The sequence below is a fragment of the Myotis brandtii genome, unplaced genomic scaffold, assembly GCF_000412655.1.
Source record: "Myotis brandtii unplaced genomic scaffold, ASM41265v1 scaffold355, whole genome shotgun sequence".
Classification (NCBI taxonomy): domain Eukaryota; kingdom Metazoa; phylum Chordata; class Mammalia; order Chiroptera; family Vespertilionidae; genus Myotis; species Myotis brandtii.
This window is the reverse complement of record NW_005363642.1, coordinates 310,452-326,115: the sequence shown is the minus strand read 5'-3', so window position 1 is coordinate 326,115 and position 15,664 is coordinate 310,452. Positions and strand designations below refer to the sequence as shown.

At 43.2% G+C, this 15,664-nt stretch overlaps 1 protein-coding gene across 1 annotated transcript in view; it reads left to right on the top strand.

The window, feature by feature from the left end:
• SNX29 (sorting nexin 29) overlaps positions 1 to 15,664 on the top strand; it is a 353,151-nt gene that overhangs the window by 52,647 nt on the left and 284,840 nt on the right. Inside the window, exon 7 of the mRNA XM_014544165.1 lies at positions 6,561 to 6,685. Within this exon, the coding sequence (XP_014399651.1) occupies positions 6,561 to 6,685 (125 nt within the window). The remainder of the gene's footprint in view (positions 1 to 6,560; positions 6,686 to 15,664) is intronic.

Sequence of the window (15,664 nt, the reverse complement as noted above, 5' to 3'; positions counted from 1 at the left end):
AAAAAAAAAAATAAAAGGCTGCATTATATTATACAATGCAGATGTACAATCTAGCTCTCTGTCCCTCTCCCTTCCTCGCTGTAAAAATATATTTAAAAAAAAAGTAAAAGGCTGCATTATATTATACAATGCAGATGTACACACAGTTGCCTATGAAGTAATACTTTGTGTCCAATTTTTACTACTATAGACAATGAAACAGTAGACATCCTTGAGCATCTTTTCTTATATTTTGAGGGTTTTATTTCTTTAGCTTACACTTCCAGGATGTTGGGTTGCTTTGTCAAAGAGAATATGTGTTTATTTTTAGTAGTTGTGGTCAGGTATTTTTCTAAAAATTTCTACCAGCAGTGCAGGAGACTACCCTTTTTCTTTCTTGCTAACAATAGTTTTGAGTGTTGTTTTGAAGTTTTTTTAGTCTGATGGGTAAAAAGTTGTGGCTCACTGTTACTTTAATTTGCATTTCCTTGATTGCTAATGAATTTCAGTATCTTTAAAAAAATTTTCCCCCCTTTTAATCCTCACCCGAGAATATTTTTTTCCATTGATTTTTAGAGAGAGTGGAAGGAAGTGGGGAGGGAGAGAGAGAAAGAGTGAGAGAGAGAGGATAGAAAAACATCATTGTGACAGAGACACATCAATTGGTTGCCTCCCACATGCACCCCAACCAGGGGCGGGGATTGGACCTGCAACCCAGGTATGTGCCCTTGACCAGGAATCGAACCCACAACACTCTGGCTGACACTCTAACCACTGAGCAATGCTGGCCAGGGCTAGATCTGTAATTTTAAAAATAATTGTCCTAAATTGGTTTCTTAGCATTGTGGTACTTTCTTGGCCATTAGTAAGGTTGAATATCTTTTCATATGTTTATTGGCCAACTACATTTCCTTCTTTCGTGGTTTGTTCATCTTCCTTAATTTTTTATTTTATTTTTTGAGTTTCTTGTCTTTTTTTTTAATCCATTTGTAGAAAGCCCTTCATGTACTATAACTATTAATCCTTTTTCAGTTATATGTGCTGTAAATATTTTCTCTGTCATTTATTGTTTTACTATATTTGTAATATCTTTTTGTTTGTTTGTTTTTTTGTTAATCCTTACCTGAGGATATTTTCAATTGATTTTTAGAGAGAGTGGAAGGGAAAGGGAGAGAGGGAGAGAGAGAAACATTGATGTGAGAGAGACACATTGATTGGTTGTGTTCCGTATGCGTCCTGACCAGGGCTGGGGATTGAGCCTGCAACCGACATATGGGCCCTTGTCTGGGAATTGAACCTGAGACCCTTCAGTCTGTGGGCTGACACTCTATCCACTGAGTCATTCTGGCTAGGTCATTTTTGTGATATCTTTTGCCACGTAGAAATTTAAAAATTTTATGCAATTAATTTTATGAACCTTTAAAATGTTGGTTTTAAAGTATCCTGTCTTGAGATTCTTTTGTATTTTTCTCTATTATTTTAACACTTTATAATTTTACACTTTTATTTTTCTTTGATGCAGATCTTCCTGGAATTTAGTTCTGTCTGTGCTTTGAGATAATTTACTCTTATTTTCTTTCAGCCCTATAGCTACTGGTGTCAGTGCCACTGGTTAAATAGCCCACTCTTGCCCATTAGAATTGAGGTGCTACCATTATTATATATAACATATTTTCATATTTATTTGGATATTTGGGAGTCTCTGTACTGCTCCATCAATTTGTTTATCCTTGTACTAAAGCCACACTGTCAAGGCCTCCTTGTGATTATTGTTGGAATTGTATTAAATTTATACATTAATTTGGGAATAATTGATATTTTAATTTTTCCATTCAGGAAAGTGGTATTTCTATTTATTTTGATCTTTATGCTTTTTAAGAACATATGGTTTTCTTCATATAGGACTTGTATCTTTCATGTTAAAAATATGATTTATTTTAATTTTTTAATATTGTAAATGTAATTCTCCTCTCCCACTTTGTCTACTTGAAAAAGTCAGCTTTTAATGCTATAGTTTTTTATTGTAATATTTTTTATTTTTGACCGGAATCGAACCTGGGACCTTTCAGTCCGCAAGCCGACGCTCTATCCACTGAGCCAAACCGGTTTCGGCTATAGTTTTTTTATTGTAATATTTTTTATTCATGAATTAGAAACATTTTATAACTTTTTATAGATTTTTTCATGTATCATTATAATCCAAGCTTTAAAAAATTGCTATTTCAAATTCTCTATAAATATTTTAAATAGTTGCATGATTTTTCCTCACCATAACTTTTAAACCATAATTCTTCATTCTTTATCTATAGCTCAAGGTAGCAGTATTTCTGGTTCTTGAGTCGTGGATTCTTTTTAAATATTTGTTTTAGAAAAAGTGCTAAATTTCAGAAAGGCATAGAGGTAAGAAAGATATCACCAGTAATTCTTTTACCAAGTAGCTCTTAATTTTTCACATACGTCCCTTCAGAATTAAAAACACACACACACATTTTGGAGCTAGTTAGAGGTGATGGCTGTACAGCACTTTTTAAAGAAATGTTTTTATTGATTTTTAAAGGGAGAGGAAAGTGGGGGGGGGGAAGAGAGAGAGAGAGAGATGGAGAGAGAGAGAGATGAGAGAGAAACATTGGTCGGTTGCCCTCCATATGCACCCGGACCAAACCTGAAACCTGGGCATGTGCCTTGACTGGGAATCAAACCAGTGACCTTTTGATGCACGGGAGTATGCTCAACTAGCTGAGCCACACTGGCCAGAGCTCTTCAGAATTTTTTTTTAAAACTTCCCTCTTTTATTATTTTTTAAATTATTATTTTTAAAAAAAATATATTTTTATTTATTTCAGAGAGGAAAGGCGAGGGAGAGACAGAAATATCAATGATGAGAGAGAATAATTGATCAGCTACCTTCTGCACACTCCCCACTGGGGATCGAGCCCGCAACCTGGGCATGTGCCCCTGACTGGAATAGAACCTGGGACCCTTCAGTCAGCAGACCAATGTTCTATCCACTGAGCCAAACTGGCTAGGGCTGTTGCATTGTGTATCTTAAATATTTGTCTGACTTGTAGACTATACCCGAGGATTGATTTCTGTCAGTAAAATTCATGGTTTAAAGGGTGTGAACCATTTTGAAACTTAATTTATATAACATAAATGTAGGCCATGGTCCATTTCAAATGATCATCATGTAATGGCCTTGCTTTAGCAAGGCTAGTTGATAATTGTACTGTCTTAAATCTGAGATGTGGCTAATGCGATTAATTGACTGATTTTCATGGGTCCAAGCGACTCCATTCCTGGTGACATTGGAGCTTCCACTTGCGGGTAATCTAGTCCATTTTCATGCTTCTACTTAGTTTTTTCCAAAAGGTTCCAGTAAAGCTGTAATGTAAGAAAAGGATTAATTTGAAATATACCCTTCTGTCGCAAGGCTAATGTGATGCAGTTTGTAAAAATGCAGCATTTATTACTGATCCTGTCTGTCCTAAAAAAAAAAGCACAGATTGCCATAAAAAAAAGCACAGGATTCTCCGGAATCTCATTACATACTAATGCGGCAGGTTAAGTAGTCTTGAAATATAGGACAACGCTCAGGAAAACCAGTGCTTGCAGAATTTTATCAGTGAACTAGTTAAGCTCATGCCGTGTCCAGCTGTGCTGGTGGATACTTTTACATTCAGCAGGAGGACATTATTTCGTTTTTCATTTGTTAACTCCTTCACTCTTTCATCAAACCTTTACTGAGGACTTGAGGGGAGGTTTTTTTTTTTTTTAAACAACGTTATTGAAGTCTAATTTGCATACCATAAAAATCTGCACTTTGTAAGTGTACTAGTACGATGCAGTGATTTTTTTAAATCGTAAATTTATAGAATTGTGTAACCATCGCCACAATCCAGTTTTAGAACAATATTCTCATTATCGCCAAAGTTCCCTGGTGCCAGTTTATCCTTGATTTCACTCCTAGCCATGGGCAGTTGCTAATGGACTTCCAGTTTCTATATGTTTACCTTTCCTCAACATTTCGTGGAATCATACGATGTGTGCTTCTGACTTCTTTCCCTTAGCATAATATGTTCAAGGTTCATCCATGTTGTGGCATGTGTCAGTACTTTATTCCTTTTATCGCTAATAGTATTCCATTATTGATAGACCACGTTTTATTTATCCATTCCTCTGGGAAACAGCTGTATGCCCTAAAAACTTGAAGTGATTTCCTTGCTTGGTGCTTTTTGCACATATTAAAACATTCACTGTTGATTAAGTGCCCCACTTAATTAAAACACATGACCCAATTCATTAATGTCTGTATAATAAAACTTAGGCTGATAAATGCCAGGGAGGCAGCCAACCCACCACAGTCATGCCAGAGAGCACTTAGCAGAGAGCATTCTTGGAAATAGGAGAGCCTAAGGTGAGAAACAGAGAGCTCCACAAGTGGGTGCCCCTTTCATTGTGCAGGAATTACCATGTAACGGAATAAAGACGAGAAGAAGCCCTGGCCAGTTTACTCAGTGGTTGGAGCATTGACCATGGAAGGGTTACAGGTTCAATTTCCTAGTCAAGGGCACGTACCTTGGTTGCGTTTCAATCTGACCAGTCGGGGCGCATGTGGGAGGCAACCAGTTGATGTCTTTCTCCCGCACCCCCCCCCTTTCCTCCCTTTCACTCTGTCTGAAAATCAATGGAAAAAATATCCTCTAGTGAGGATTAAAAAAAAAAGGTGAGAAGAAATGAAAAACCTTAAGGTGACATAGTTATAAACCAGCACTTATATAGTGTGCTCACCACAAGCTAAAGGACTGTAGATTCACGTGTGTTCTCCTTGATTCACTGGTCTTAATTGACCTGGATTTGTAACCCAGATCCAGGTCAATTAAGATCTCCCTAGGGGAGAACTCATTTTGGTCACATTTACCGCAGTAGCCAGCTTTGATCATTGGCAGTAGTAGCCCAGAATGCTGGGGTGGATTAGTGATGTGTGTCACAGGCACAGAATTGAGAGAAAATGTTGGTATTTGCTGATTCTGTGCCAGGGTTTTCTGGTGTAGACAGATGACCTGAGTAAAGGTTGGGTTTATGAGGGAGAGGACTTTTGTCATAGGATAGAGCATGTTTGTGTTGGTGCTATGGGGTGTAGCAGAAACTAGCTCGGATCAGCATGGGAGTGGGGAGGGCCTGGAGTACAGATGGTGCTGCGAATTACGTACTTTATGTATGCTGTCTCTTCAATGTCTTTAAGCGTCAGTTTCTTTATGTGTAAAATGGAGATAATAATACCTACCTACCTTACCTATATCATAATGTTGATGAGAGGAGCTAATGAATCAGTGGTATGAAAATATGTTACCACCCACAGAACAATAAACCCTTGGAGTGTTATTATTACAGGTGTGGGGGTAGGTGGAGCAGGAAATGCCTGCAGTTAGGCAAGGTTGGAAAGGATGTGGTGGCCTCAGGGCCTTTGCACTGGGCCCCTCTGCCCAGCCTGCTGCCTCTTGTCATATCCATGTTTTAACTCCAAGGTTTCCTCCATTCAGGCCACATAATTTAAGCTGGTTCCTGCCCTCTCTCCACTTACCACCTCATCCTGTTTTATTTTCTTCAAAGTTCTCATCAACTAAAATGGTTTGGTTAGCCTACTTGTTTGTGTGTCTTCCCTGTTAGAACTGTGCAAACGTGGTGAGGCAGAGCCCTTGTGTGTCTCACTTGTGTATCATCAGAGCCTAGAATAGTGCCTGGCACATTGAAGTTCAGGGTTTCTTAATATTTGTTGCACAAGCGAATAAAAGGGTCTCTGAAGTCCACAGACCCAATTGGGCTGAGGGCCAAGGAGTGCTGGGAGGATTGGTAAGAATAGAGGGTAGTTGCTGTGACCTCATCTCTTTGCAAACGTGTTCTTGAATCTTCCATTTCTTGGGTTATTGAGAAATGAATTCAGTTAAATCCACAGTAATTACAACTTTTTGTTGGTAGAAAAGCAAGCAGAGTAATTGTAACTTAATTGAAAATTCCATAAACTCTGAATCTGACTTCAAAGATAATCTCTTACAACAAAATAAAGAACAAGAATCAGAATTCATATTATTTCATTATTGTATGTAACAGGCCATGAAATTACACAATGTTTCCAATTTGTCAGGCTGGTGAATTCAATCTCTTAAAAGATAATCGTGTTCCTTAAACTACCTGTGATATGAATTTGAGTTGAAATGTGTGAATTGGATACAATTAACACCCACCCCTCCCCACACCAAACGGATTTGCTTTTAAATTGGCTTTTTTCTCTCTCCTGCTGCCTGGCACCAATTCCATGTTCCCTTGTTTCTTGTAAATTGTTACTATGCTTCCACCAGTCTAATGATTATGGCTAGACTGTGTGGGCTTCCCTGAGTTATGTGAGGTAAACAGACATGGGGAGAGGTGTGTGGGGCGGCCCAAGGCAATTACCTGCCTGTAAATCCAGGTGTCTCGTGGGTTCCTTCACACCTGGTGACTTACTGGCTCCCGGGAGATGCGGGGCCACTCTGGTGGTTTCTCCCCTTCACAGGTCGACTGATGAATCATTGGTTCTCTCACAGGGTGACCTGTCTGTGCGCCCAGTTTGAGGCCGTCCTACAGCATGGCTTGAAGAGGAGTCGTGGATTAGCACTAACAGCAGCTGCGATCAAACAGGCAGCCGGCTTCTCCAGCAAAACGGAAACAGGTACTGCTCGGCCTGATGTGGTGGCCCAGAGGATGCTGTCTTTTCTCTCTCTGTTTATTTTCATTCAGTAGTGAGCAAGGCAGTCACTGTGTGGGACCGATGGGGGTGGGGTGGGGCAGGGCGTGGTGGTGCAGAAATCACGTTAAGGATGCCCGACTTGTCGGTCATGGTGTTGTCTGGCACCTTAATTTAAGTGAAGTCATCCTTTGTGCAGAATCCCCAGCGTCACGTGTTGCCGTCTTTAAGGGCTCGGAGGCCTGTAGTGGAGGTGCTTATTTCACAGTGTGGTGAGGCAGTTGCTGGGAAATTGGTAATCTGTTTTAATACGATGCATGGGGATAGCATGATATTTCATAATTAAATCTGTCTTTAACAACAGCAACAGAGACCACACAGGTCTCTGAGCGTATACATCCTGCTGCCATCCGTTTTAAAGTTGCCAAAGCATTTCCCAAGTGCCATGCGCCTGTATGTCTGAATGGCACAGGTAATGCTAATAATAATAACTGCTAACACGTGCAAGTATTTAGTGCAAGCCTGGCACTTTGTCCGTCTTCTGCATAAATGAACTTGTTCAGTTCTGACAACAGCCCTGTGAGTAGTAGGCACCTTTATTTTCTCCACCGCACAGATGAGGACACTGTGGAGAGTGGTTTGCTTTGGGCCTGAACCTTACAGGGGATCCCATCATATAAAAACCATCCCATACTGACGATCCAAACAAGATTTAAAATAGTTAGACAGTTACTTGTTAGTTGGTTTCTAGTTGAATTGGTTATGGTTATCTATCCAGTTAGGAATGTTGCAGCCGTGCAGTCACCTGGGCATTATTTAAAAGTATTTACTGTTAAATGTGCTACCCACCAAGAATAAAATAGACCTTTATGAAAACTGTGCAGTTGTGTGCATGTGTGTTTTAAGTTCCTTTTAATATTGAATATTGTCATTGAATGAGATGGGTCAGTGGATTGAAGATGAGGTTAAATTCAACCATTAGAATCACTGTTGGTATCCTAAAACATGACAAATTATGAATAAAACAAATATACATAAAAAACAACAACACCCCCCCAAACCATCCTATGTTCTCCCCCCAACCCCACTTTAGAGAGCACGCTCTTTTAGACTCTGCTTGTGGTTGTCACCCTTAATTCGCAAATCTTTCTTGTTGTGTACAATGTTAGTGTACAATGTGTCATTTTTGGCTAGTTTTCCTCTTTTCATAGAAAAAACCACCTCACTGTGTTTGGTGAAGTTAGTTGTTGGTGGAAATTCCCTGCCGACTAAGCCTTTTGCGGTTCTTTCTTTCTCTTTTGTGTTGTTGTATCTCCCTTTTCTTTCCTGCCCTTCAACAAACCTTTGATGCCTGTTCATCTCACCGGTTGCTCATCTTCAGAAATTATTGTGGTTCCTGTTGGGATCAGAGGAAGCTACAAGAGGGATTCCTGTCACTGTTGATTTTTCTCCTGTGCTCTTGGGTTCCTCTTTTAAAATGAAGTCATGGACGTGTGGGGCCGATTCAGAGAAACGTCAGCATCACTGCTAACTGCCGCCTCAGATGTCAGTCCTGTTGTCTCATGTCCAGGATGCTTCCCCGGGCCCCTGTGTGGGGGTGGCTGAGGGCTCTGGGCTGGTTGAGAAGCTGTTCAAGGACATTGCTTTTCCCACAGTCCCCTCGTTTCCATCGTCCCTGTCTGAGGGGGAGCCACCTTAATGACACTGGCGAGGCTCTGGCTCTGCTTCCATCCAGTCGATGGCAGCTGCCGGCCATGGCAGAGGCAGCCCTGGCTGTCAGACGGTGAGGCTAAGTCTGGTAGGGCCCTGGAATATTCAGAGCTTTAGTCGTTTTCACTTGTAAAGGAGCGTAGTCTCGTCTATCTGGGGGCTTGTCAGGAGGATTCAGTGAGAATCTCATGTGAAGATCTGCTTCCGTTCATAACACCTAATAAATGTTTAACTAGTTGCCATCTTTCCTCAACACCCTTTTACCATTTAACCTCTTCCTGCATCTCATCCCCCTTAAGGCTCTCTGACCTTTTAGCCATGAAGAATGGCTCTTTCCATTCCATCCAGACCAGAATTCTTGTCTTTTTGTTACTTGGCCCTGATAATCAGAGAGGTCCCAACACGTTTGCAAGGCATCTCCAGCACTCACGTTCTTGCCACTTCCCTGTATCTTTGCATGATTTCTGCACCTGCATCCCAAAGAGGCGGATGAACAGGTCTCTGGCTCTGTTTTCCTCTGAGGAGGATGTGCTGGGCCACCTCCTAGACCCTTAGAAGCAGGGAAGGACCAAACTGGGTTAGCGCTTGAGTGGCTGCCAGGGGCTTTTGCTGTCAGCGTCAATAGTGTGAAGAACCATTCACCGGTGCAGAATAGTCCTTGCCTGATGAGAACCTCTTTTCTTCTGTTGAACGTGTGATTAAAAGCCTCACGAGAGAGGGGAGCGGTGGGCTTTCAACTAAGAGCTGGGAAAGATCAGATCAGTGGCTTCTTGAGGCTGTTAAAGCCACTGGAATGACCTTTCCGGCGGAGTGAAGCAAATGAAGCCTGGTGGAAATGAGCATCGTTCTGTTCCTTCGCCCCTGCTGGCTGCTGGCTAGGCCCTTCATGTAACTTAGCAGCTTATATCAGACTCTACAGTCAGGCGACAGAGTTGAAATCTCTGCTCAGTGACTTGTCACACGTGAGGTCTCTGGGACACCCTCCACCCCTTGAGCTTTGTTTCCTCATGTGCAAAGGAGGTTAATAACAGACTCTGCCTTGCAGGTTGTGGTAGGGACCCCCTGAGAAAGTGCCTGCAAAGTTCAGTCCAGAGCTTCCATACAAAATTTCCACACCCTGGTGGCTTAAAACAACAGGGAGAAATTTATGCTCTCGCAGTTCTGGAGGCCAGGAGTCCAAAGTGTAGGTGTCAGCAGGGTTGATTCCTCCTGGATGCTATGAGACCGCATGTGTTTCCAGCTTCTGGTGGTTGTCAGCAGTCCTTGGTGTCAGCAGTCCCTGGTGTTCTTCGTTTGTAGCTGTATCACTCCAGTGTCTGCCTCTGTCTTCACATGGCCTTTCCTCTGTGTCTGTCTCTCTGTGTCCTGCCCTCACCTCAGAAGAACACCAGTCTGATTGCATTTAGTTCCCACCCCACTCCAGTAGGACCTCATTTTAACTAATTACATCTGCTCAGAGTCTTTTTTCAAATCAAGTCACATTCTGGGGTTCCAGGTGGACATGAATTTCTTGGGGACACAATTTAGTCCAGTGCACAGCTGCATCCTTGAGGTGATTACCAGTGCTCTTTCTCCTCAGCATGCCCGAGCCCTAATTTTCCCCTCTTAGCCCCTGTGGGAATACTGAAAGCTCAGCTTCCCTCTTCATGGGAAAAGCCTCCAGGGCAAAATAAGGCTCTAAATGTAGGACTCGTGTCTATGGACTTCCCTTCCCTCCTAGTCCTTCACTTTTGTTTTAATTAAAAAAAATGTTGTCTGGCTTTTTAAGTTGCTGTTTTTGTGCATGAGAGAGCTGGTCTAATCCAGGCTAACCTTCCGAGGCTGGAAGATGTGCCACCTTGTGTGTGACCATCTCCGGTTCCCGTTCTACAAACCAGGCCCTGCGTTTTCCTTCGGAGAGAAACTGTAGCCCAGGGAAGGCTTTGCAGGCAGTTTCCTTCAGTTTTGCGGTGATTTCCATCAGTGCCTGCAGATAGCTTCATTTCCTGGTTTGTTGTCTGCTAGGTGTTTTGTTTTATTGGTTTTTGTTTTTGGCTTAGCATTCAGATTTCTTTCTCTTTCTGACTTGGAGAGTTTTCCCTAAACATCCCTCACTTACGAAATGTTGGTAAGGCAGACGTTACAATATAAGCAGATATGCCATCAACTCAGCTTTGTCTTGTCGAGTGTTTGGTGGGCCAGGGAAGCAGCGTGCATCTCAAACGGAGATCCCTTGAACAGATTGCCCAGCTAGTTGGTTGCAAAGGACCCAGAGAAACTTGGGATGAGGTCACCTTTAGGATTCAAGCCCAATAGTGAGAGTCTGCCCTGTCAGCGTTCCGTGCATCTCAAACGGAGATCCCTTGAACAGATTGCCCCGCGCGTTGGTTGCAAAGGACCTAGAGGAGCTTGGGATGAGGTCACCTTTAGGATTCAAGCCCCAATAGTGAGAGTCTGCCCTGTCAGCGTGTGAGCTGTTTCCTCGTACTTTGGGACGAGTGACTGGATTTGTCCATACAAGTGCTCGTTTTGGTGATGGTGAGAGGGGATCTGCATTTTCTGAGTCTGGTCCTGCAGTTTGTTTAAACGTCCCCTTCCAGTTAGTGTGAATAATTACAGCAGACACTGGTTGTTCCCCGCCCAGCAGTTCTGTCTCTTCTGTCTTGCTCATGGAACTCTGATTTTGTAAAGATGCTGGGTGGCCAATAGCTTCGGATCGGAAGCTAGCCCCAGGGCAGTGAATCTGGGTCAGAGCAGCCCAGCCATCAGAATTATCCTGCCGGTAGTTGGTTTAGGAAAAGACATGAGACACAGTTCTGACCAAAGAGAAGGAAGAAGTCTGCTGAGGGGCTTCTAAGATGGATTCTTGCTATTTAAAGAGACACAAAAGAAGGCTTATTACATGGCCGTGGGTTGTTGCCTGAGACTGATGCTCGGAGCTGTGGCAATGATCTTGCCACCTTGCTGGGAACGGATCTGAGGACAAAGCCAGTACAGCAAGGAAGGCAGCCCAGGGAGGTGGGGAGTACCTGGATCCTTCCTAATGTTACCGAGTTACTGAATTCACCAACTCTGGAGCTGCCCTACTTCTGGACTTGATGTGATGCAAAATAATAAATTCCCTAAGGTTTTAAGCCATTTTGAGTTCAGCCTTTTATTTGTATCCCAAAACATCCTAATTTAAACTATAGAGAAAAGTAAGACAACTTAAAAAACAAAGTCAGATGCCCCTGGTCCCCAGTGGGAGGACAGAGGTGATTAGCACATTAGTCTTGGAAATGACACCTGGATGTTTTCTGCTCTTTCTGATTAATGGGCTGAACACAGATGGGCTTTCTTGGTGTTTGCTAGATACTCATATTGAGCAGCTCCTGTGACCCAGGGGATTTGTTAGACTCTTCATGTTCATTATGCCATTTTATTCCTGAAATGACTCTGCATGGTGAATGATAGTGTCCCCATTTTACAGATGAAGAAAATAAGGCTCAAAGGAATGAAATAATTGCTTTCATGTTTTAGAAATAATGTGTGGCAGAGCTGGGATTTCTACTCAGGTCTACAGGATTGTGATTTCTAAGCTGCTACTTTTATTTAATAACTAGAGGCCCAGTGCATGAAAGTGGTGTACAGTAGGGTCCCTAGCAGCTGCTGGCTGCCAGCTGGGGCCTCCCTTCCCCTGGCTGGGGCAGGGCCAGCTGGGGGAGGGGCCATGGGCGGTTGGCGGGCCTGCCCCACCCCCGGTCAAACTCCTGGTTGAGGGGACAATTTGCATATTAGGCTTTTATTATATAGGATATTGGCACATTATTTCCTGAAAAAGGGCTCTCTGAAAGATCAGGATCCCCCTAATTTGAATTCATGAGTAAATTAAGCATCAAGGTTTGAGTGAGTTATGATCACTCAGAGCAGAGGACAGCAAACTATGTCCCCCCATCTAGTTTTGTAAAGAAAGTTTTATTGGAACAGAGCCACACACATTCATGTGCCTACTGTTTATGGCTGCTGTTAGGCTGAGTTGTGTCTGAGACCATCTGGCCAAACCTGTTTTTTTGATTGTCTCTCTCGATGGTCAAGGACTGGGACCATCCTTGCTCATCCAGTGTATTGCAAGGTTGCTGGTAGCCAAAAAACTATGTTCAGAATAATGACTCAAGGACCCAGACTCAGGCCATGCCACTCATTCTCTTGGGCAGTCGAGCCCCACTGTCTGCTTTCTGGACATCTTCAAAGTCCATTGAAAAGCAGGTGATACTAACATACCACATCTGTAAAATTAGAAACTAACTTCCTTGATCGTCCGTGGGGATTTTTGAAAATGGTTGATTGCATTTCACTCAAAGCAGAATTTACGTTTTGCTTCATTGGGTCACTGTGGGTAACAATTTCATTTCTGTAGAAAGTTAATTTTGGAGGAAGCTGCATGTGCCAGGAGAACCCTGGGCTCAACCTTTTGATGGAGGGGAAGTCAACTCCCCACCCTCCTGTCCCTATAAAGTTTTCAGTTCTCTCTTTGTGTTTCTCTGTTGTATTTGTGAACTTGCAAATCAACTACTTCTGGTGAAGAGCCCTTGGAAGGATGTCTGTGGAAGGTGCTAAGAAAATACTGAGTTCTGTCTAGGGGTGTGATAAACATGTTTAACAGCTGGTAGGAAACTGCTGGCCTTAGAGAGGGAGCCAGAAGCCAGAGCACTGTCCCTCACTGGCTTCTGTGTTGACCTGGGAGGTGCTAGATTATGGGGGTGTTGTCCACAGGGTCCTGGGAGGGTCCTTGGCAGCTGGGGAGCCTGAGGGCTTAGGCCAGTGGCTATTTACTAAGAGTCATGAAACTGTCCCAACCAACATATTAGGATCTGGTATTGCTGGACTGTTGCCTCTTGGCTGAAGGTGACCTTTGGCTATTTCAGAGGTGTTTGATCCTGGTGTGTTGTAAATTGAGACCCAGATTTGGCCTCATAATTGTCAGTTTTTAGTCCATAATTATCCAGCTTGTTGGTTCCATGGGTCCTTTGCTTTGCTCCTGACAGTGTGAAATGGCTTTTCAGCAGAGGATGGGGTACTACGCCCTAGAAGGAAACAAGACACTTACTTTAAAAGTCCTGCTTCTTTGGTGGTAGAGGAGATCCCTACTTTTTAATAAAGGAGCTGCTGAAGATTCTGGTATAATGTGGGTGAATGCCAAGTGGGCTATCCTGAGGTATTAGAGTTTGGGACTCAGACCTCAGATGCTCACAGGACCGGACAGATGGCAGACGTGAGTGAACCAGGCCTGTGACAGGCACCTGGGGGGAGAGGAAACTGGTAGAGCAGGCTGGGAATATAGTCTGGTGGTTCAGGAAGAAGGGAGGGTGGATTTGGATAACCAGCTAGCAGTCTGCCACGGGAGGAGGTTTTGCCTTTCTGTGCAGAGTGGCCAGACAGCCTCTTTCTGGGGACATTTGAATAGAGACCTAAGGAAATGAGGGAATTAGCCATACTGTTATTAGGGGAAGGAATTCCAGGTGGTTCACCAGTTCAGAAGCATGTACCAGTCAGTTGCTGGTGCTCTCAAATTTATTTATTCTCTGTCCTTCCTTTGCAGGCTCTATTTCCCAGGCTCTCTTCCCATTGTCTTCCATTTTGGTTTGGCTGGTGGGAGGTGGTAATGAGTTTAGAAGGTGGGAGGGCGGCCCGCTGGCCGTAGTTTGCCCACGGCTGGTTTAGAAGGTGGGAGGAAGAGGGAAGCTAGACTATTTCTTCCTCTCACCTCTGCCTTAGGTGGCATCTCCAGCAGTGTCTGTGCTTCCTCCATGGTCCGTGGAGGTCCCACGTGGCCTGCTGTTTCGGTGCTCCTCTCCTCCTTTCCCCTCCCAGGTGCCTCTGCCATAGTCCAGCTGTTGCCCAGCAGTCCTACCTGGTAACACTACCTCTTTCTTTTGTTCCTCTGGCTTTAGGGATGGGTTGGCTTTCTACATTGCTGATCTTTAGGTGGCCTCATCATCTCCTATCTGGCTGGGTACGTATGTTGGAGGAACAACCAGACCAGTGAGGCCGTATCAGGGCGAGTGACAGGGAGAGTGGAATGAAGTGAAAACAGGGAGGTAGTGGAGGAGCCAGGTGACATACGGGCCGTCAGTGGCAACTCATCCTTTTTTCCTTGCTTTATTTTTGTGATCTCCATCTACTCCTACCAAGATAATTGGCCTTTGTTCTATAGAGTCAGTAGGGATGTTAATTTTAAAATTTAAATCTACTGAAGTCTCCCAAAGTAATCCAGTATCTCAGATTGGTGTGCCTTTATTCATTCTTTAAAAATGTATCAAGTTTTGAATTACGTACTTTAAAATGATTACGATGGTGAATTTTATGTTAAGTGAATTTTACCACAATTAAAAAGCCTGAAGTGGGCAAGTTACCTCTAATTGGCAAATTTAAGTTTTATCTAAGTTTAAGAACTAACTGAAAGGGAATTAATAACACTTAATTTCAGTTGCAGAGAATTAAAGGCAGTTTTATCTTCACACAGACAAAAAAGTATCAATGTAAAATGGTGCAGACTCTGTGGAAAATAGTTTGGTGGATCCTCAAAAAGGCTTTGTCTTGTCCTCTTTCTTCTGGCTCTGATTGTGGTGACAGTCCTCTGAGACAGTGAGGTGAATGTCAAGAGTTTGGAGCTTCTGCCTGTGACAGAGCCTTTGAACCTGCTGTCTACTTCTAGGCTAGGTATGTGAGACAAAAAAGCCTTTATTTGTTTACAAGGAGCCTAGCTCCTTGTAGTTTTTTTTTTTTTTCTTCTTCCTTGTTGAGCAATTATTTTTGCTGCTGTTGTTTATTTTTGAGCGACTCATTTGCCCCTTCAGCGCACACAGGCATTGCTCAGTGCCTGGCCTGTTGTCAGTCTCCATAAATGATTGTTAGATGATTGAAGAACATACCCTCTCTCACTGCATTAGACTTCTTCTGGTTATGAGTGACAGCAAGCCACATAGACAAAGAAAAAAAGGGCACTTATTGATTCAAGTAACTGAGAAATCTAGGGCTTGAGCTGGTTAGGGCTCAGCACCCCCACATCTTTCTCTCTGTCTCTCTGAGCCCACTTTTCTATGGGTTGGCATCTTTCCTAGGTGGGCTTGCTCTACCTTATAGGGGGAAAATGGTCCCAGGTAGCTCCAGGTTTACAAGATTATCAGAGCTCCTACTTCTAGAAGAGTGGTTGGCAGACTTCTTCCTTAAGGGATGAGATAGTATTTCAGACCGTAGGTCTCTCACAGTCCTTAGCTCTGCCGTAGTAGCAGGAAA